At 36.6% G+C, this 22,630-nt stretch overlaps 1 protein-coding gene across 5 annotated transcripts; it reads right to left on the reverse strand.

Annotated features, from left to right (window-relative positions):
* Positions 1 to 2,006: 2,006 nt before the first annotated feature.
* On the reverse strand, positions 2,007 to 22,061 carry LOC149926430 (uncharacterized). 5 transcript variants are annotated; one of them, XM_090159340.1, is made up of 30 exons: positions 21,683 to 22,061; positions 11,680 to 11,844; positions 11,406 to 11,570; positions 11,132 to 11,296; positions 10,858 to 11,022; positions 10,584 to 10,748; positions 10,310 to 10,474; positions 10,037 to 10,201; positions 9,763 to 9,927; positions 9,489 to 9,653; positions 9,215 to 9,379; positions 8,941 to 9,105; positions 8,668 to 8,832; positions 8,395 to 8,559; positions 8,090 to 8,257; positions 7,785 to 7,955; positions 7,480 to 7,650; positions 7,175 to 7,345; positions 5,391 to 5,552; positions 4,799 to 4,963; positions 4,591 to 4,719; positions 3,950 to 4,245; positions 3,829 to 3,881; positions 3,413 to 3,762; positions 3,188 to 3,337; positions 3,033 to 3,105; positions 2,885 to 2,967; positions 2,658 to 2,745; positions 2,519 to 2,576; positions 2,007 to 2,207 (listed from the first exon to the last, which is right to left on the reverse strand). In XM_090159340.1, exons 1-30 carry the CDS (start codon positions 21,945 to 21,947, stop codon positions 2,166 to 2,168), a joined length of 4,740 nt encoding a protein of 1,579 aa, XP_090015466.1. In that variant the 5' UTR covers positions 21,948 to 22,061; the 3' UTR covers positions 2,007 to 2,165. The 5 variants fall into 5 exon arrangements, with proteins under 5 accessions (XP_090015466.1, XP_090015463.1, XP_090015464.1 ...); XM_090159337.1 differs by having other exon boundaries at positions 7,785 to 7,952; positions 8,090 to 8,260; XM_090159338.1 differs by having other exon boundaries at positions 7,480 to 7,647; positions 8,090 to 8,260.
* Positions 22,062 to 22,630: the final 569 nt, after the last annotated feature.

Here is a 22,630-nt window from a genome sequence, read left to right on the forward strand (position 1 = left end):
TTTTAGCCACCACTTTCCAAGATGGCGGAAATTCCACCAATCAAAGAATCTAGGGAAAGCACCACGTAAAGAACTCACTTAAACTAGTGTATAGCATTGTTTTAATTAGTTCAGAGCCAAATAATGTGTCTTTACTGTAACTAAAAGAGTTTTTACCTCTCCGAGGGGACAAAGTCCCCTAGGAGGGGTTATACAACGACCGTGTCTGTCTGTGGGTGGGTCTGTGGGTGGGTCTGTGGGTGTGTCTGTCTGTCAGGACTGCGAACGCGTTCGCATTTTCGGTGCAAAGTGTAATCACTGCGTACGCAGTTTTTCAAAGGGTTGGCAAAACCACCGTGTGACGGTGAGCGTTAACGGATGCATTTGCGGTTTGGTTTGGATGGTGTTTTTTCGCTCACCGTCGTGACGGTTTGGTGTATTACGGTTTTTGTAATGTTTATGCGTAGGTTGTGAGTGTTGAATTTGTTGTGTTTGTGTTCTGATGGATGTGCATGTTGAGTCTGTTGTGTTTATATGGGCGTTTTCTCTCCAACTTCTTCTTAATGACTTTGGGACGGACCGAGTGCTGAGTGTAATGCTACCTCTCAACGTCCAATGGCAGGGTTTCCCCGTTAGTACACGGTATTCGTCTTAGTATCAATTTGCGATCGCATCGGGCGGGATTTGAACCCGAAACCTCCTGATTGACAGGCGGACGTTCTACCACAGAACCACCGACACTTGTTACGCCTTATTGAAAATTAGACCTTCAGCTTTATCGGAAGCGTATTTAATAGAGTACGAAATTTTGGTTTAATTGAAATAGAATTGAAATTGAAATTATTGCATCGAAGAAATTCTAATTTAGCGTTTCTCTATTGATTAAAAACAAATGCGCCACCCAAGTTTCGAACCCAGACCATTCGGCTTGGCAGTCGAGCGCTCTACCACAGAACCACCGATAGCTGCTTTGATTCACTGAAATTAAGACAGGCATCGTAAGCATAATAGGTAATAAAGTCTTTTTTTATTAATGAATTTATGAATGTATTAGCGCAGTCAGCCGAGATTAGAGGGTTAAAGGGTAGACCCTGTGGGTGGTCCACTTTCTTAACGACCTATATATAGTTCTGTTAATTCAAAGGAGATAATTTAACGTTAATTGCTTTAAGAGGTGGCGGTTAGTCAAGTGGCTCTCTGTGCTTTGTTGATGGTAAGGTTTTTGCTTCTTGTAAATACATTTGGTGTGGATATTTGGATATCTACGATTTCTAACGCAGTCAATGATTTCTTGGGTGTGCGAGTCATTATATGATATTGGAAATTGGACGGCATTGGTCTTTTTCATGTGGTATGCGTCACAACGTCAACAGGAAGTGAACGAGTCGTCCACTACCAGATATCTACGGTATCTTCATCAAAGGCGAGTGTTGAAATAAAATGAGCGTTAAAGATGCGGCAAGTATTTCGTAAGCGAGTAATTCCAAAAAGCCTCTGTAGATATTTCTTTCATTAAAATTTGCTTCGTATTATATTTAACCGATAAACTTGTTCTATAAAAGGGTTTAATTCAATTGTGCATTGTTATAGTACGTCTAACTTACTGTTGTAACTACTTAACTTATGATATTCTGAATAAATTAAAATTGGTCGTTTCGTCTCAATTATTTTAATTATAATTAAAATTTTATACCGGGCGGGATAGAAATGGGTTAATATTTTTAACAAATAACTCTAAATTGCGGAGATATATCTTTAAGGGTTATCTCGAGAAATTAATACCACTAGGGACAATTCTACCGAGGAGAGGTATATTTTGGCTTGCCAACTTGTTAATTTATGAGGTTATCTCCCCCACTACATAGGGATACCCCTCTTTTCTTTGCCTAAGCCTACCAAGGAAGTCGTAGCATTGTACCAATAAACAGAACCTACGTGACGGAATAGGTTCTAAAGTTATCCAATTTGGAGTGGGGTAGACAGTTCTCGTAGATCTGTACACATTGAAAATGTATTGAGCAAGTCCATTTAATCTTTCTTAAAAAAGGTTGGTGTTTATTACGTCATATGTTAAGTTACAGCTTTAATTCCGCATTCGGAATCTTAAATCATTTAAAATAATAATATAATCCTTAAAAGTATTTCGTACAGAGTACATGACGCGTAATGGCGTTTGATGGTAGACTTTACCGCGGACCCGCTGCGTTGTCGTATCCTCTGCGACCGGACTGCGCGGACGCCGAAAGAAAACAAAGAAGATTTAGATAATAGATTAAAAATCAGATAAGATCTATTTATATCAAGAATACATTCAGATATCAAGCATATCCCTGTGGTACCTTCCTCGCATACTTCGTAGCCTAAGCCCGTTTGATTTTTAATCACAATACGCAAACATAGATGGCGTGAAAGAGTGCCGAGAAAAACGAAAGCAGACGAACTTTCACTACAAAATATGCGAGAGTGGGTTAAGAATCCCCACAATCCCACAATCTCAGTACTTGAAAGCATTCTTGTTAATATTATCTAAAACAATTACGTTGAAATCGTCCAAAGGCTGGTTGTTATGGTTTTGCTTGTTGACCTTGCTTCTTAATCTGAATGGTAACACGCGAGGGTAGAATGAGCGAGATTTTCAGTAAGCTAGGAGGTGAAATATTTGGGTTTTTCGCACTTACTTTTTTATGCTAACCGCGGATACGATGATAGTTAATAGTAGAACAGCTCCCAAAACAGCACCGACAATGATCACGTTGCTTTCAGCCTCTGGAAAATATCGCGCAGTATTTAAGAACGCAAATATAGGAAGTTATGTATTTGATGGAAAGGCTAGCGCCAATTATATTTGATTCGACCCGAATTGAGGCAAAGGTTGCTGACCGGAAATGATCAGAGATACACGTACTGTTTAATTTTTCTTTGGACGCTCCTGTTTCTGGCTCACGGTTTGGATGAGAACATTCCGGTCCCATATATCCATCTTTACAACTAAGCATTTTCGATAAACAGGTTAATTAAAAAGATGCTAAGAGCATAAACGTTATATTATTTACCCGCAATAATGGCTATTTCCAACGGGTGTGCATTTTTTGTTTTCTCCTGGACAATAATCCGGTTGGCAGCTATCTGTTTTGAGAAGAGTAGCATTCAGAAGTTGAAGTAATTAGATGAGTAGGTGGGGTTCATTGTTGAAACTGGGAATACCTACCGACGCATTGCTTATCATCTTTTTGACCATCCTTCTGCGGATTCATGAAGAGGTCATTGCATTTGCAGGTGTACATGCCTTTGTCCGGTTGCAAATTCAGGCATTCACCGTTCGGACATCTGGTGTTATCCTCCTCGCACTCGTCTTTATCTGGTGGTAACAATGAGGTTAAAGCAACTTGAATCCCATAATGATTTTCTAAATTTGACGACGATTGGCGCTTACCCTGGCAGACCTCGGATGTAAACGCGAAGTTTTCGTAGGAGGCTCCCGGAACCACTTCGTATCCCTCAGCTGTGCACAAACATTGGTAAGGCATGGTTTCGGTTTTCTTTTCGTTACTACACTGTTGCCCTATTCTGACGCAAGGGCTGCCGAAAGTACACATATCTTCCACCTTATTGGCGCTCTTTATTGTAGATTTGAAAGCGTCTTTTTGGTCTGTGAGCAACTCTAAATCCCCGATTTTACACTTCTTAGGGTTGTCTTGTATTGGTTTGCATTCCAACCCCTCAAAGACTTCTGGTCCGACGGGCGCGTTGAAAACCGCTTCTACTTCCACTAGTGGGGCTTTCCTGTAAGTCACCGAAACGCCGTTACGCAACAAACAGCGATATAATAAAATGGCCAACGACACTTACTCGTCTCCTAGTATCTTGACGTCCGCCAACTTCTCTTTAGCTACTGTTTTCAACTAATCCCGAAATGGGGGATGCTGATATAGAATCTATTTTCTTAAAAGTAGAGTTGATCTCGACTTACCGCGCTGAATATTTTTTCGGCTAATGCTGTTCGGAGGGGTGCCGCATCAGCTTTGCTGGCGTAAAGAGAACCTTCTTTAACAGGTTCTTGACTTGGTTTATCATTTTCTTTTGGTTCTTCAGTATCTTCAATCATAATGACATATGTTTCAATAGCCTGGGTGGTGTTTGAGTTGTCATCTGTTTCAGTGGCGTCAGCGGTTGTTGAGATGCCATCTGTTTCCGTTACTGGGGCGGTTGTTGTTGACTGTATCCCTTCATTAATTCCTGGTAACTTATAGACGTAAATTTGAGCACCTGTAAAACAATACGGAAAACTACTAATTGATAATACTATGAAACTTTTCAGATATTAACTTGTTGTGTCTACATAAAAATATCTTTTCCACATTCTGCCTCTTCTAATTATTTAACTTTAACGTAAATAAGTCACATTAAACCAATGCCACGCCTTTTGTTTAACAATTATTGATATGACATAGCGTATTACAGGTCACTACAGCGAGTTAACAAATATTTAGTTTTGAAATCCAATTTTGGGTAACTATAAATAAAATCTAGTATACTACAATACTGAAAACAGTAAAATATCAGCTCATGTAACGGAAATGAATGAGCTCTCCAGCACTTTGGGTAACTTACCAAGGGTGCACTTATCTGGTCCCATGTAGTACCCATTGGGACAAATGCAGACCGGTGTTTCAGCATTCAAAGCGCACTTGTTCGCTAACCGCTTGGGACAGACATTTTTCAAGGCCAGTTGGCAACGTCCTGATTTCAAAAATAGATTGTAACAAAGTTTAGTTGATCTTCAATTTGTTCCTTTATAGCGCGCGAATGAATCATTTACCAACGCAGGTTCCATCCTCGTCTTCCGCTTCTAAGTTATCTTTGCATCCCTTACATTCGTATACGGAACTGTTCGTTGGCACGCAATGTTTCTTTTCCTTATCGCATACGGCGTCCCCAACTTCAGGTTCGTCTCCGATTTTGTCCTTGCAAGGATTCTTCTCCGCTATATCAAAAAGTCTATATTTATATCATTTGTTTTTGAAAAGCTCGATTGAAATGTTAAAGGGCTGTGTATTCGATTCGTCTAAATATTTGATAAAATTTCAATTAAAAAGATTAATAAAATAAAAATCCATTATCTGACTTTTTAAATTTTTGAAACCTGCATTGTAAATTATAAACATCGTTTCATAGTTTAATAAGCAGTAAATACCTAAAGGTAATAATTCGGTATTTATAGTAGAATAATTCAATTAAATGGTAATTTGATCCACATTTTCAAACCTTCCAGTGTTTTGTCAAATTATTCGGTTATTTTTCCAAATTCGATTTGACACGTCAGATAACTAAGATATTTGGTATTCGTAAAATGCATCTAAAAAGCTATTTGTACAGCCCAATTTTTTTTATTCCATAAATGTATCATTTACCAACGCATTTCCCATCCTTGTCTTCGACTAAGTCCTCTTTGCATCCGTCGCATTCGTATGCGGAACTGTTCGTAGGTACGCAATGTTTCTTTTCCTGGTCGCATACGGCGTCTCCAACTTCTGTTTCGTTTCCGATTTGGTCCTTGCAAGGATTCTTCACCGCTAAATTAAGAAGTCAATATTTATATCATTTGATTTCGAAAAGCTCGATTGAAAAGTTTATCTTATATTTGGAAGGGCTGTGTAAAGCATTCTTCATTATTCGATTCGACCAATTATTTATACGCACTGATGTATCGAATTTTTTGTATAGTTCTAGGATAACCAATAAAATATTTTGAAGGAACGGAAATAATTCCTATCCGAAATACATAAAAAAAGGTTTTTGGAATATGTTAATAGTCAACTCAGTAAAATACCCATGAAACCAAAAATGACTTATCAAGAACTAAGCCTTTTGAATGTCTCTTTAAAATAAGCAGAAAATACTCAACAGCGGAACGGGCCTTGGGGTAAGATAGCTAAGTTATTTTAACCACCTAAAGCACTCTGCAATTGATTTTAATTTTTCAAAGCTTAAAATGCTTCGCATCTCATATTTCTCGAATACTAGATTTTGCTAACAGTTCCTTAAAAATGTGTTACATTTCTTAACTTTTTAGTATAATCGAAGAAAAACCAACAATTTACTAAACTAATCGTCATTGTAAGTGCAAGATAGTTTTTGCAATCTGTTTCAGTAAAAACCGCTAAAATACTACATTCTGACACGACCAGGAGTATAAAAAATAAATTAAAAAATCCCCCCCCCCCGTCATAATTTCCGCCCCTCCCCTAAGTTACGCCCCTGACTTGCAGCAATTATATCTGTAGCCGTTATAGCTGGATTTTGAACTCCTTGGATAAGGTTTGGCTATTAAATTTTCATACTTTTAATAAAGGGATTAAGCTAACTTAAAAATTATTTGAAACAGTAAGGTAATATTTCAGTATTCAGTAGAAAAAATCCATTACATTGTTTTTATTTAATCAAAGTTTAGGGGTGTGCGATTAGTGGTTTTAGGCAATCGAAACGGTTATCGAGAATCAATTTTTTTCATCGCGTATTCGAGTCGAGTAATCAAGTACTTGATAAAGGGGAAACTTAATCGAGTAACTAAAAAAAAATCTCGAGTTATATTTTTAACGAATCGGGTTATCGAGTACTTGATTAGGAGCTAGTTTTATTCAAGAAATAATGAAATTCAATTTAAAATGTGTATAAAGTAACTTTGAATGCTGGAAAATATTCCTTGAATTTAAATAAACCACAGTTTCCACAAATTTGTAGGTACCGTTTATTGCCCCCTTAAAAGTTGTAAAAACCCCTCTTTGAACTTTGAAGCCATGAGGAGTTAAAAAACCAATACTCAACGACTTTAGAGAGCAGCTTATTGGAGTAATCTGGTACCGGAATATGCAATTTTTCGTTACTCGGTAACCGACGAGTATTCTCCAATTACTTAATCGAGGTCGATTTCGAGTGCTCGACCTCAAAAAATGCCGAGTACTCGATGATGTTCGAGTACTCTCACAGCGCTATCAAAGTTTTCAAACCGTCCAGTATTTGGTCAAATTATTCGGTTATTTTTAAAAATTCGATGATACAGGTAATTAAATTAAAAAAGCGAAAAATCAGTCAGTAAATTTTTTTGCGTTTAGGAATGTTGTTGCAAAGTTAGATTTAGAGGTAAGAGGTTATATTTTAAATTTGGTTGGTTTAAGTCTGATAACTGATCATTTACCAACGCAAGTTCCATCTTCGCCTGAAATAAAGTTGTCTTTGCATCCCTCGCATTTATGTTTGCCACTGTCCGCAGGATCAACTACGCATTTTTTGTTATCCTTGTCGCACGTGACGTCCCCAATTTCCGTTGCGGCTCCTACTAGTTCCTTGCATGGGTTCTTGGCTGCTGCTAAATTCAAAAACAATCGAAAAATCAGCCAGTTAATTTGTTTGCGTTTAGGAATGTTGTTGCAAAGTTAGATTTAGAGGTCAGAGGGTATAATTTAAATTTGGTTGGTTTAAGTCTGATAACTGATCATTTACCAACGCAAGTTCCATCTTCGCCTGAAATAAAGTTGTCTTTGCATCCCTCGCATTTATGTTTGCCACTGTCCGCAGGATCAACTACGCATTTTTTGTTATCCTTGTCGCACGTGACGTCCCCAATTTCCGTTGCGGCTCCTACTAGTTCCTTGCATGGGTTCTTGGCTGCTGCTAAATTCAAAAACAATTGAAAAATCAGCCAGTTAATTTGTTTGCGTTTAGGAATGTTGTTGCAAAGTTAGATTTAGATGTCAGAGGGTATAATTTAAATTTGGTTGGTTTAAGTCTGATAACTGATCATTTACCAACGCAAGTTCCGTCTTCGCCTGAAATAAAGTTGTCTTTGCATCCCTCGCATTTGTGTTTGCCACTGTCCGCAGGATCAACTATGCATTTTTTGTTATCCTTGTCGCACGTGACGTCCCCAATTTCAGTTGCGGCTCCTACTAGTTCCTTGCATGGGTTCTTGGCTGCTGCTAAATTCAAAAACAATTGAAAAATCAGCCAGTTAATTTGTTTGCGTTTAGGAATGTTGTTGCAAAGTTAGATTTAGATGTCAGAGGGTATAATTTAAATTTGGTTGGTTTAAGTCTGATAACTGATCATTTACCAACGCAAGTTCCGTCTTCGCCTGAAATAAAGTTGTCTTTGCATCCCTCGCATTTGTGTTTGCCACTGTCCGCAGGATCAACTATGCATTTTTTGTTATCCTTGTCGCACGTGACGTCCCCAATTTCAGTTGCGGCTCCTACTAGTTCCTTGCATGGGTTCTTGGCTGCTGCTAAATTCAAAAACAATTGAAAAATCAGCCAGTTAATTTGTTTGCGTTTAGGAATGTTGTTGCAAAGTTAGATTTAGAGTTCAGAGGGTATAATTTAAATTTGGTTGGTTTAAGTCTGATAACTGATCATTTACCAACGCAAATTCCATCTTCGCCTGAAATAAAGTTGTCTTTGCATCCCTCGCATTTGTGTTTGCCACTGTCCGCAGGATCAACTACGCATTTTTTGTTATCCTTGTCGCACGTGACGTCCCCAATTTCAGTTGCGGCTCCTACTAGTTCCTTGCATGGGTCTTTCTCTGTAAAATAAAAAGAAATTGTAGAGATTGATCAGATTAAAGATTTTCGCGTTGAGGAAAGGTACAACTGAAATTAGGTTATTCATAGTTCTGAAATTTATCATTTACCAACGCAGTCTTCTCCTACGCCTGGTTTGAAATTGGCTTTGCATTCGTCACATTTGTGTTTGGATTTGTCCGCAGGATCAACTATGCATTTTTTGTTTTTCTTGTCGCAGGCGGTGTCCCCAATTTCAGACGCGTCTCCGACTAGCTCCTTGCATGGGTCTTTCTCTGTAAAATAAAAAGAAATTCTAGAGATTAATCAGATTAAAGATTTTCGCGTTGAGGAAAAGTACAACTGAAATTAGGTTATTCATAGTTCTGAAATTTATCATTTACCAACGCAGTCTTCTCCTACGCCTGGTTTGAAATTGGCTTTGCATTCGTCACATTTGTGTTTGGATTTGTCCGCAGGATCAACTATGCATTTTTTGTTTTTCTTGTCGCAGGCGGTGTCCCCAATTTCAGACGCGTCTCCGACTATTTCCTTGCATGGGTCTTTCTCTGTAAAATAAAAAGAAATTCTAGAGATTGATCAGATTAACGATTTTCGTGTTGAGGAAAGAGTTCAACTGAAAATAGGTTATTCATAGTTCTGAAATTTATCATTTACCAACGCAGTCTTCTCCTACGCCTGGTTTGAAATTGGCTTTGCATTCGTCACATTTGTGTTTGGATTTGTCCGCAGGATCAACTATGCATTTTTTGTTTTTCTTGTCGCAGGCGGTGTCCCCAATTTCAGACGCGTCTCCGACTATTTCCTTGCATGGGTCTTTCTCTGTAAAATAAAAAGAAATTCTAGAGATTGATCAGATTAAAGATTTTCGTGTTGAGGAAAGAGTTCAACTGAAATTAGGTTATTCATAGTTCTGAAATTTATCATTTACCAACGCAGTCTTCTCCTACGCCTGGTTTGAAATTGGCTTTGCATTCGTCACATTTGTGTTTGGATTTGTCCGCAGGATCAACTATGCATTTTTTGTTTTTCTTGTCGCAGGCGGTGTCCCCAATTTCAGACGCGTCTCCGACTATTTCCTTGCATGGGTCTTTCTCTGTAAAATAAAAAGAAATTCTAGAGATTGATCAGATTAACGATTTTCGTGTTGAGGAAAGAGTTCAACTGAAAATAGGTTATTCATAGTTCTGAAATTTATCATTTACCAACGCAGTCTTCTCCTACGCCTGGTTTGAAATTGGCTTTGCATTCGTCACATTTGTGTTTGGATTTGTCCGCAGGATCAACTATGCATTTTTTGTTTTTCTTGTCGCAGGCGGTGTCCCCAATTTCAGACGCGTCTCCGACTATTTCCTTGCATGGGTCTTTCTCTGTAAAATAAAAAGAAATTCTAGAGATTGATCAGATTAAAGATTTTCGTGTTGAGGAAAGAGTTCAACTGAAATTAGGTTATTCATAGTTCTGAAATTTATCATTTACCAACGCAGTCTTCTCCTACGCCTGGTTTGAAATTGGCTTTGCATTCGTCACATTTGTGTTTGGATTTGTCCGCAGGATCAACTATGCATTTTTTGTTTTTCTTGTCGCAGGCGGTGTCCCCAATTTCAGACGCGTCTCCGACTAGCTCCTTGCATGGGTCTTTCTCTGTAAAATAAAAAGAAATTCTAGAGATTGATCAGATTAAAGATTTTCGCGTTGAGGAAAAGTACAACTGAAATTAGGTTATTCATAGTTCTGAAATTTATCATTTACCAACGCAGTCTTCTCCTACGCCTGGTTTGAAATTGGCTTTGCATTCGTCACATTTGTGTTTGGATTTGTCCGCAGGATCAACTATGCATTTTTTGTTTTTCTTGTCGCAGGCGGTGTCCCCAATTTCAGACGCGTCTCCGACTATTTCCTTGCATGGGTCTTTCTCTGTAAAATAAAAAGAAATTCTAGAGATTGATCAGATTAAAGATTTTCGTGTTGAGGAAAGAGTTCAACTGAAATTAGGTTATTCATAGTTCTGAAATTTATCATTTACCAACGCAGTCTTCTCCTACGCCTGGTTTGAAATTGGCTTTGCATTCGTCACATTTGTGTTTGGATTTGTCCGCAGGATCAACTATGCATTTTTTGTTTTTCTTGTCGCAGGCGGTGTCCCCAATTTCAGACGCGTCTCCGACTAGCTCCTTGCATGGGTCTTTCTCTGTAAAATAAAAAGAAATTCTAGAGATTGATCAGATTAAAGATTTTCGCGTTGAGGAAAGAGTTCAACTGAAATTAGGTTATTCATAGTTCTGAAATTTATCATTTACCAACGCAGTCTTCTCCTACGCCTGGTTTGAAATTGGCTTTGCATTCGTCACATTTGTGTTTGGATTTGTCCGCAGGATCAACTATGCATTTTTTGTTTTTCTTGTCGCAGGCGGTGTCCCCAATTTCAGACACGTCTCCGACTATTTCCTTGCATGGGTCTTTCTCTGTAAAATAAAAAGAAATTCTAGAGATTGATCAGATTAAAGATTTTCGTGTTGAGGAAAGAGTTCAACTGAAATTAGGTTATTCATAGTTCTGAAATTTATCATTTACCAACGCAGTCTTCTCCTACGCCTGGTTTGAAATTGGCTTTGCATTCGTCACATTTGTGTTTGGATTTGTCCGCAGGATCAACTATGCATTTTTTGTTTTTCTTGTCGCAGGCGGTGTCCCCAATTTCAGACGCGTCTCCGACTATTTCCTTGCATGGGTCTTTCTCTGTAAAATAAAAAGAAATTCTAGAGATTGATCAGATTAACGATTTTCGTGTTGAGGAAAGAGTTCAACTGAAAATAGGTTATTCATAGTTCTGAAATTTATCATTTACCAACGCAGTCTTCTCCTACGCCTGGTTTGAAATTGGCTTTGCATTCGTCACATTTGTGTTTGGATTTGTCCGCAGGATCAACTATGCATTTTTTGTTTTTCTTGTCGCAGGCGGTGTCCCCAATTTCAGACGCGTCTCCGACTATTTCCTTGCATGGGTCTTTCTCTGTAAAATAAAAATAAATTCTAGAGATTGATCAGATTAAAGATTTTCGTGTTGAGGAAAGAGTTCAACTGAAATTAGGTTATTCATAGTTCTGAAATTTATCATTTACCAACGCAGTCTTCTCCTACGCCTGGTTTGAAATTGGCTTTGCATTCGTCACATTTGTGTTTGGATTTGTCCGCAGGATCAACTATGCATTTTTTGTTTTTCTTGTCGCAAGCGGTGTCCCCAATTTCAGACGCGTCTCCGACTAACTCCTTGCATGGGTTTTTCTCTGTAAAATAAAAAGAAATTCTAAAGATTGATCAGATTAAAGATTTTCGCGTTGAGGAAAGAGTACAACTGAAATTAAGTTATTCATATTTCTGATATTTATCATTTACCAACGGCCAGCGCTGGCTCCCCCTACGCCTGGTTTGAAATTATCTTTGTATTCGTCGCATTAGTGTTATTGTAAAGTTAGATTTAGAGTGGCTTAAATTTGGTTATCTTTAGTCTGGAATTTACCATTTCTGGTTTGGACTTCGTTATAGTTTTCGTTGGGTATAGAAGTTAGAGAGTAGTTGCTTAGTTGGAATGTGGATATAGTTAGATTCTGGTGGTTAGTTGAACTAGGGTTATAGTTGAAATGGATGGATATCGTGGTAAAGGTATTCTCGGCGAACATGAGATGGTTAGTTTCGGCGAATAGTTGGACTTTGACGATAGCTGAGGTTCGGAGATATTTATTTTCAGGGATTAGTTGCACTCTCTAGATCGATATCCGTCTAGTTTGCGCATGCACTGTAGAGATTTTTCTTAACAATTTTTGGGATGGTGCCCCATTCTTTGGACATCCCCTGCGTACCAAGAATTTTGATAAGGGAACGATGCTGTTCTCCAAGTAAAATTTCATAAGAGTTCCATATATTTTGCATGCATGCGCTTTTATTAGGGATCGCTGGGATTTCATGAATTATCGAATTTAGGTTGTCCATAAAAAGACGGGTGTTTCAAAAGTTTTTTTAATAATAATAATAATCAGCTAGGCTAATACCTTAGGCCTAAGTCATCAAGCGACTTTTGAAGCCATTAATTCAGGTGGCTGGGTCACAATGCGTAGGAGGGTGGTGACAAGCCCTGCATGCCACGCGTTCGAGCCAACAGCTCCCTACACTAACCATAGAGGAACTAACTATTACCGTTAGCCTCAACAAGTTTTTATGGAAGGTGAAACCTAATATTTCGGGGAAAAACCCCTTTAACCAGTGGGGAGAGAATTTGCAAACTCTATGCAGATGGTGTTGTTATATGTTTTCACCCAGTGCCACAAGCTGGGATCGAACCCTGCTCCTCTGGCTGCGAGGCAAAAGTGCTAACCACACCGCCACCCCACCTATCCCTTCCAAAATTTTTCTATAGGTTTTCTAAGAAATCTTATAGAAACGTATAGAGGGCCTATAGATTTCTATGTCCTATAGAGTGCTCTATAAATATTTCTATAGAAAATACACTAATTTTTCAATAGAAATTATATGGATTGATTTCTATGGTGTTTTCTACAATAATTATATCAAAATATACCAGCTATTTCTATAGAAATTATATGGATTGATTTCTATGGTGTTTTCTACAATAGTTATATCCAAATATACCAGTTATTTCTATAAAAATTGTTGGTTATTTGAATTCTCCAGATTAATTTGGCAAATGGAAGTATAAATTGGCACCAAAGTGAAAGCTCAAAATTATTATGGTTAATTTGAAAAACACCCCAAATATGTTGTTTGAGTTCACCCAAAGGGTTTATATTTGCAAAATTGATTTTTTAAAGGACATCGCACTTCTTCTATGGGATTTGGCTTTCGACCGATTGTTTTCAAATTGAAACATAATGTTGGGCTTGATCAAAGGAGCAAAATTGTCCACTGCCATTTTTTCCTAGCTCCTATAGTTTGGCCAGTAGCAGCGATCAAAAGTGGACGAAACTTACAAGTAGAGTACCCGAGGTGTTTATTGCCCATTTTGTTCAAAGTCGGGCGTAATGTAGACCTATGTGAGATATGAAATTTCCCATAACTAGACGTTGCACTATCGATTCGATTTGCCATGGCAACCGAAAATGTTTTTGACCACTTAAAACAAAATAATCTCCATTTAAAAAAGCATAGCATTTTTACATGGTCCTTGCTACGAAAATTTAAAATCACGAAATGGGTAATTTGGACTATATTCAGGTAAATATCCTCAAGTTTGGGTAAATTGGAACATTTTCGAGGTAAAATTGTAACAATGTTTGGATAAAATAAGGAAAAAATCTTATTTTTGTTTTAAGTGGTCAAAAACATTTTCGGTTGTCATGGCAAATCGAATGGGTAGTGCAACGTCTCCTTTTGGGAAATTTCATATCTCATATAGGTCTACTTTACACCCGACTTTGAACAAAATCGGCAATAAACACCTCGGGTACTCTCTTTGTTAGTGTAGTCTGTTTGTTAAAAGAAGTCTTGGCCAATCGCTTAGCCACGGCCGTCTCGAGATCTGCTTCGCGCTCATAGCGGCCCAGGCGATCGTACGAAAATCGCGTATGGGAAATTAGTTCAAAAACTTCTCACATCGTTTTCTGGCGCTAGTCTAGCCCCCCCTTGAGAAAATTCGCAGCCATGTTATCGAATGGGAGGAACTGCGCGGAACTTTGGAATTTCAATTATTATCGCGTAATGTGTAATTTTTTGTAAAATATTTTTTAGTAATATTTAAGTTAATTAATAATAAAAAAGTTAAACACCTCTTGAGATTTTTTAACGCAAAGAAGTTTTGAAAAACGTTATTAAAATTTGGTCATTCTGGAGCCAGAAGTCGCCGTCGACGTTTTCTGTATATAAATGTAAACATAAACACGTGGTTCTCCTTACAGCTGTATTTTTGTTATGTAGTAACTTCCAGAGGCCTTTGTTTTGTATTAATGTTTAAAAATATAATTTTATTAAAGTAGTGAAATAAATGAATTTTAATTAACTAACTGTCACTTGGAAGATCACTATGAATGAAAATAGTGATGGAAACTTGGAAGGTATTTAAATCTGATAAATATAATAAACCAAGGTGAATTTCCCACTAAATGATACACAACTAAACAATAGATAGGAAAAATTTAGAAAACTAGAATTTACAACTTGAGTACTTTTCAAGAAAGAGGCTTATGCACAAATTCTTTCACTTTCTTAAATTTTGTGGACAGAGTTTTGGTAATATTTGTGATAATTGGAGGTACGACCTTTCTACAAATTAAATCAGCAATTTCATTCGGGTGATTATTATTCAAATCACATTGGATGTAAGGGCATAGAGCAATTTTGGGCCACAAGTGGATTTCAATGTTTTTTAAAATTGTAGGTGAATCCCGGAGATAAAGTACAGCTCTCTCTATGAATGTTGTTACTATAGCCATTAACGTGATAAAGCTTTGCTGCGGATACCTAAGGTTTCCTCTGTCGGACAATTTTATCAATCCAACTAATGGTGAGTCAGAATTAGGCTGTGATACATTTTCAAGGCACAATTCGCAAAAATGTTTTTCCTCTAGGATTTGTACTACATAACCAGCCAAGTATGCGATACTTGCTAGCCGTAAGGTGCATGTCTGTGTATCTGGGTACTCATAACTTCAGATGGTAACGTAACTTCATTGCCGTTAAAAATAGTTGAAAATCCATCGAGTCTAGTATCAATCATGGCTGATAGATCTGTGAAGCTGTCTTGGGGAACGTTAGATGTTTTAGGTTTTGTTAATGATATAGTGCCTCTATTAAGGTAGGATTCCAAACTGAATATAGTTTCTCTTGCATGTTGCATCAAGCATGTCATTCCCTCCAGCCATTTTCATGAGAATGCTGAAAAACATTTCAATAGCATCGCTCGTTAAATTTCTTGTCAAGACAAACTGGAAACCAGATTTAAGGAGGTATGACACGCAAGATATTGTAGACAATGAAGTTATTCTAATAGATATTATAGATTCATATGTTTCCTTTGTCAATATTTTCTTTAATTTGCGGATCTTTAGACCTTGATAGTAATCACTTTCCTTAAAATGTCCCACTACAAACAAATCTTGCGTGATGCGTAAGCTTCATTGACCCCAAAATCTTTTCTAGATATGTTCTTAGTCCATAATTTGAATAAACTTTCATCAACTGGAAACTGATGAAATTATACATTGATATTCTTCTTAGATTCACAGAATGGAACACATCAAATTTTTGTGGTGGGCATTTTTGCAAATTAAAAATAGGCAATATTATAAAACTTAAGTTTGAGAAATGTGAACTTAATTTAAAGAATAATAAAGGTATTTATTAAATAATATGAATAATATTGTGGTTATTTATTTAAATTTCTGATAAAAAATGCGAATACTGGTTTGAAAATTGTGAAAAACAAAAGAAACTTTGGTTAGGCTTAGCAATGAACTAATAAAACTCAATATAAGCATATTACTTCAATTAAATAAATGTTTTAAATGAAAACTTATTAGATAAAGATCAAACATAAGATGTATATCCCAAACTTTCCAGAAGTTTTTGAAAAACAATGCAAAAAGGATTAACTAGTTGAATTTACCGCCATAGAAAACTATTAAATATCCCGCTAATTTTTTACATTTAAGGGGGGGCGCAGACAGCGCTCCTAGTGTTAAAAGAAGGTATTCGCGGAAATACATAGGAGAGGAAATCTTTGCCTGGGCCGCTATGAGCGCGAAGCAGATCTCGAGACGGCCGTGTCCGGGCTCACTATCAATAGAGGTTTCTTGCCGAAATTCCAGGTGCTTCCCAAAACCGAGCGTCGTACTTGGTTTCGTTCTGATCGCACTATGAACGAACTCAGTAGATAAAAAGTATTGAGTTTTAACTGTCGTGTGACTGTGACTTTAGCCGAGTATGTGCTGTATCGATAAATAGGTGTTTGATCTGTTGTTGAGTACCTGTTTCTTACCTATGAGCGAGTGTTGAATGTGGGATTCAACGAAACGGTTAATCATATATATTCTGATTTCTTTAGCATTTATTTTATTTTATTATTGCTCATAAAATATTGAATAATAAACAATTCCACGTACGAAAAGTCATCGAATAATAAGTTGCGAGAAAATAAATAATGAAGTAGAGGTGTAAAAATCTTGGCAAGAAAACTCTATTGATAGTGAGCCCGGACTAGGGACGCGCGAGCGTAGAGCGCTAACCGATGGGCCGTGACTCCTTTTAACAAATAGACTATACTACGTTTTGTCCACTTTTGACCGCTGATACACGACAAACTATTAAGAGCTAGGGAAAAATGGCACGAGGCAGTTTTGCTCCGTTGATCAAGCTTAGCAACATATTTCTTATTGAAAAGAATCTGTCGAAAGCCAAATCCCATAAGAGAAGTGCGATGTCCTTTCAACGAGTTAGTGGAAACTCTAAATGGGGAATGATAGAAGTGGTTCACTTTGGTGTACTATAGTTATTTCAGTGTGAAAAACACCCCAATATGGGTTTGAATTCACCCGAAGGGCTAAGATTTGCCTTATAGAAGTATAAATTGGCATCAGGGAGTGAATACTCTCAAAATTTTTATGGTTTATTTAAGTGACTAATTTTGATGTACTACAGATATTTAAATTTGAAAAATATCATAGGTTTTCTATAAAAACATCCTAAGTTTTCTATAAAAATATCCTAGGTTTTCTATAAAAATATCCTAGGTTTTCTATAAAAACATCCTAGTTTTTCTATAAAAAATATCCTGGGTTTTCTATAAAAACATCCTAGTTTTTCTATAAAAATATCCTAGGTTTTCTATAAAAATATCCTAGCTAGTTTTCTATAAAAATATCCTAGTTTTTCTATAAAAATATCCTAGTTTTTCTATAAAAATATCCTAGGTTTTCTATAAAACCATCCCTGTACTTTCTGTAAAAAAAACTCGTGTTTCCGCTCACTTTCTATAAAAATCACCGGTTTTTTCAGTATAGTAATTTTTCTAGCTTAATAGAAAAATGACCCAAATTTCTATAGAAATTATATAAACTATTCCGAATGTAATTCTATAGAATATCCATGGAATCTTTTGGTAAGGGATAGGCTTGCTATTGTCAAATAATAGAAATTGCACCAATCTGGGCGTCGTATTTGCTGCGTTACAATGGAAAAACACAAAACCGTTTAATATTATAATCAAATGCAAATGTTAACCGTTTATGACTTCTATTTCATCCATCATAACATTTGAAAAACGCGTTTGAATTTAAATTAGAATCAAATTAATGAATAGTTTAAGCTTAAATTTTAGGATTACTAGTGTAATTGGAATTATTAAAATTAATTTAATTATAAATATGTGTTTAAGATAAATGTTAAAGAAATAATTCATTTTAAATGCTGTAAATAATATATTTTCATGTATTTGTGAAAGGCCCAATATAATTTCTTTTGTGTCGCATTTTTTTGTAAAGGGCATTTCGAAATCATTTGGAGATGAACATTGGCGACGTAGTCTGGTGCTTTGGGTATGGTAAGTTTCTGAAAAATACCCAATTGGACTCTGCGCGTGATTATAGTCCTACCCAGTTTGAGAGTCCCCGAGGGGACTTTTTAAATAGGTCCACTCTCCAAAGGCGGGCCAGAAAAACTGTAATATTTTCATTGAGTATAAAATAAAGAAAACGATTTGTGGTAAAAAAAAACTTTTGATTCAATGATAGAAATAGTGATAGTTTATGGATAGAACAAAGCTTGATAATCAACTAAAGTTTCAAAGTATAATAATTAAAATACTTAAGTCCTACCCTTACGGAAAATAATAGGAATCCAATTTTGAACATATTGTTCTTAAATCGGAACTATAGGATTTCGTTTTCAAATGTACTTCTAAATTGGTTTTCAATCGGGTTCCAATATAGTTCCAATTTGATTGGTCTATTGGGACAAATACCCATAGGAATCCAATTGGGTCTCAACAGAATTCCAATTGGACATATTTCTATGTTTTCTATTGGGATTGAATAAGGACGTATTGGAATCCGTTTGAGTCCAAATAGACTTCCAATTTGATTGGTCTTTTGGGATAGAGTTGGGACAAATACCTATTGGGATTAAATTTGATCCCAATAGAGTTTCAATTGAAAGTTTATATTTAAACAAATATAATTACTATTGGAAATTGTCAAATTCCCTGTTGTTTTCCAGTAAGTTTCCAATTAGTTATTTCCAAAATGGAATCCTATAGTTTTTTACATAAAGGTAATTAAATATAGCGGGTCTTGATAGATACCCTGGAACAACCCCAAAATTTCTACAGTACACACACTGTTAAAAATAAAGGTCTTATTTTAGACCTCTAAAGTGCTTAAAACATTTTCCAATATTTAAGACCATTCAGGGTTTTATCATACAACATATTTAAACCTTCTGCTCCCCAAATTCAGTCCTTTTGTGGAGTGTTTAAGTACTTATTTTACACTCTTTTATCCATTTTACTTCATAAACAGTAAGAAGTTAATCCTTTTTAACTTTATCTTCAGTCCTTTATAACACTTATTTAATACTTTTTTATTATTATTCAATACGGCTCAATAGATTAACCATTAACATGGCCAGATTAAGCTGGATTTCGCTTCCAAGGGGAATTAGTCGTTGAACGAAGGGAGTTGATCACGTAAAGTATCATTTAATACTTTCAGTTTTTGATATACACTTAGCAAGAATTCTGTGATGCCGATATTTGGGTTATAATAGTTTGACACCATAATCAATATCCCCTATATTTAAATCTGTTATCAAATTTTTAAAGACTTAACCTTAGTTAAATATTCCTGGTGCTTGGAATTTCTTCGCATTATGTTATTTTAAAGAAAATATTAAAAAAGAAATAACGTAGTATTCAAATACTAGACTCGAAATTGGTCCATATCATTTTTTCTTCGTTTAAGGGAATTAAATGGGTATTCAAAAGGACTAAATGTTAGAACAGAACATTTTTATACCTTTACCACCAGGACTGGAAAAGGTTTATTCTTTGGGCTCGTTCCCTTTCAATACCCCAAAAGGTATTGTATTCAACATGAAAGAGTAAAATGGGTCTAAAATAATGGATTAGACCGTTTTCAGTAACCAAATGGTTTGAAATAAATTAAAAGTCCAATTTTGGTCGTTTTATCAACCTTTAGTTTTAACAGTGCATCTAATGCGTTTCATAAGTAAAATGTTATTACACTATAATGGTACTCAAACGATAACAGCGTCTAGTAATACGCTACGCATATAATTTTCGACGGCCACCAAAAGTTGATATAGTGATAGCTTTCTGTCGCGAATTGTACCGGTATATCATAAAATATAGTTGCACAGCCATTTAAAAAAGCGCGTTTGTGTAGTGTACTTAAGCTTATTCCTTGCCACCACCCTCAAACGCATTGTAACCCTACCACCTGATTTAATGACTTTAAAAGTCGCTTGATGGCTTAGGCCGAAGATGGTTCCAAGGGTATTTGCCTAGCTGATAATGATAATTATTAATATTTCCTTTCTTTTGAACGTTAGTGGTATTTTTTATCCCTGATTATAGTCAGTAAACACGCGTAATAGTCATTGGATAATCGAGGTGACTCGATGTTTTTTTTCTAAAGATAACCAATTTACCATCAAAATGGCAGCCATATTGAAACGAATGGAAAGATACTACTCTATAAATTGTAAAATTGGTCTCGATTTGAAAACCATACTCGTTTCTGCGTTTTAAAATTTGTAATAAATTTATAATTTTAAAATCTATTATTTTTGTTTCAATTACAGACTCCACAAATGGTTTTACAGCGAAACTGATTATTTTATTCCCAAAACGGCAGTTTCATAAAAGGGACTTCTTAATTAGGCGCAGTTAGAAAATAGAAATTCCCTAAATTGGCAGTTTTTAAACAGACAGTTCAAAAAAGTGTTAGTTTTGTAAATTAATTCCGTACCCAAATGTAAATTTAATTTGGTAGTTTGCCATATGAGGGTGCATTATTAGAGCCGTAAAATATGGCGGTAGTGGGGTGGCAGTACTTAGAGACGTAAATGGTGTCAGTAGTCGGGTGGGGTTCTTAAATCTGTAAAATGTGGCGGTAGTCGGGTGGGGGTTCTTAAATCTGTAAAATGTGGCGGTAGTCGGGTGGGGGCTCTTAAAACTGTAAAATGTGGTGGTAGTCGGGTGGGGGTTCTTAGAGAGGTGGTAGTCGGGTGGGGTTCTTTGAGAGGCGGTAGTCGGGTGGGGTTCTTTGAGAGGCGGTAGTCGGGTGGGGGTTCTTAGAGAGGTGGTATTCGGGTGTTGGTTCTTAGAGCTGTGTAATGTGTGGGGTCGTGGAGTGCAAAACGGTACCATTCTTTGAGTCTCAAGGAAGGCTTCAAAATGAAAGTAGACTTTAAGTCTAAAAGGGGTGTACAGTTCAAACCCCGAAATGAAATTCTGGAAACGCCCTTGGTCTATTTCGATTTAGTGCTGAACTTCTAAATAATAGTGCTTCAATTGAAGAGGCTTATGTCACAACATTTTACCGGAAGTGAGTAGCACTAACGTATCTCAAGATTAAATTTCTATTACCTTCTCTTCATAGTTTGAAAATCATGCTTCATTTTATGGGGTTACTGAGGGAAAGGCTGTATCAAGGTTTCTAAGAACCTTGAGCCAACGCGATATTGGGCCCATACTCAGAATGATAATCCGCATTCAGCGCCAGCTGTTGACCATAAAACCACGTAATATTTTTTTATGAAATGACCCAGGTTAAAATCCATTATCTCCCGAGTACTGTAAAATGTGCAAAATTATATTTCTATGCATACATTATTTTTTAAAAGTGTTAAACTAAAGTTTTCAATAGCTATTACTAAATCATGAAATTTTTAACGGTCAAAAACGTTAGTTTAACGCTTTTAAAAATTATTTTATAAATAGAAATGTGATTTCACATATTTCCACTTTATATTTTGGAATATTTATGATTACCACATATTATCTAAGTCGCGTTTTTCAGATAAATCTTTTAAGGGCTCAGTCGGAGAAAAGTGAAGAACGTTTAAAGAATTGTAAAAATTATTTTAATTTTTACGAACCATCTTCATTAGTTTCTTCATCTTCTGTGTCGTATTTCGTCCTATGTGGTTGGCTGGCATGAGAATCGAGCAATTTCGTTAAATCCACTTGGTTCAAGTCTTTATCACCCTTCGCGAGAGCCTCCACCAAGGCTTGGAACTGTTCGATCTCATTTTCGTCAGTTTCTGTTCTGGTACTGATGGTTTTGGCGTTCAGTTCCGTGCTCAGTAAACCGATCACCAGCAGCAAGGCCGCAACGAGGCCCGCCAGCTTATTCACACCCATACTCGATATTCCGAAATAACTTTAGGCACCGTATTTGTAAAATTCGTTAAATGGTAGAAAATAAGATTGAAACTTTCAGTCCACGAGCCTCCGCTGTTCGACCGCGATTGAAAAGAGATTAGCAACCCCAGTTCGGGCGTCTATTATATCTGGAAATGTCTTCTTTAGACCCGGTCGCCGCGAAACGCGGATAAGGTAGCGACCTACGTCACTGGATGTTGATGGTGTCTACGCGCCTATGAAACTCCGATAAGCAATCCCAGGTGCTTCAAACAATCAACGAAATCGGTCTTAGCTCACGCGGACGATATTTTTTTATATGAATATTGCAAACCCGCGATAAGACATCGGTGACTTACTACGCTGTAAAGTTTGAGAACCTGGAACTTGGAAGCTTACCGTTTGACGCCTGCGTTTTATGGCGCAAACGCGGAATCAGTGAAATTGAAAGGTCCGGGATTGGAAAACAATTTCAATGTTACAACGTATGCCAGAACTATGACATCACGTAATAATACTCATTTATGGAGTTCATATATGATAAATTTAAACGCAGTCTTTGATAGTAGCTCCGCGTTTGATTTTGAGGGATAACTTTAAATTACTGACTTGTTTTGAAATGGTTTAAAAACCGTTAACTAATTTATTGGTAATCAAAGTGTATTTGGTCAGTTGTTCGCTCT

This window comes from Leiobunum rupestre, chromosome 9 (genome assembly GCF_980474605.1).
Source record: "Leiobunum rupestre chromosome 9, qqLeiRupe1.1.hap1, whole genome shotgun sequence".
NCBI classification, from domain to species: Eukaryota; Metazoa; Arthropoda; class Arachnida; order Opiliones; family Sclerosomatidae; genus Leiobunum; species Leiobunum rupestre.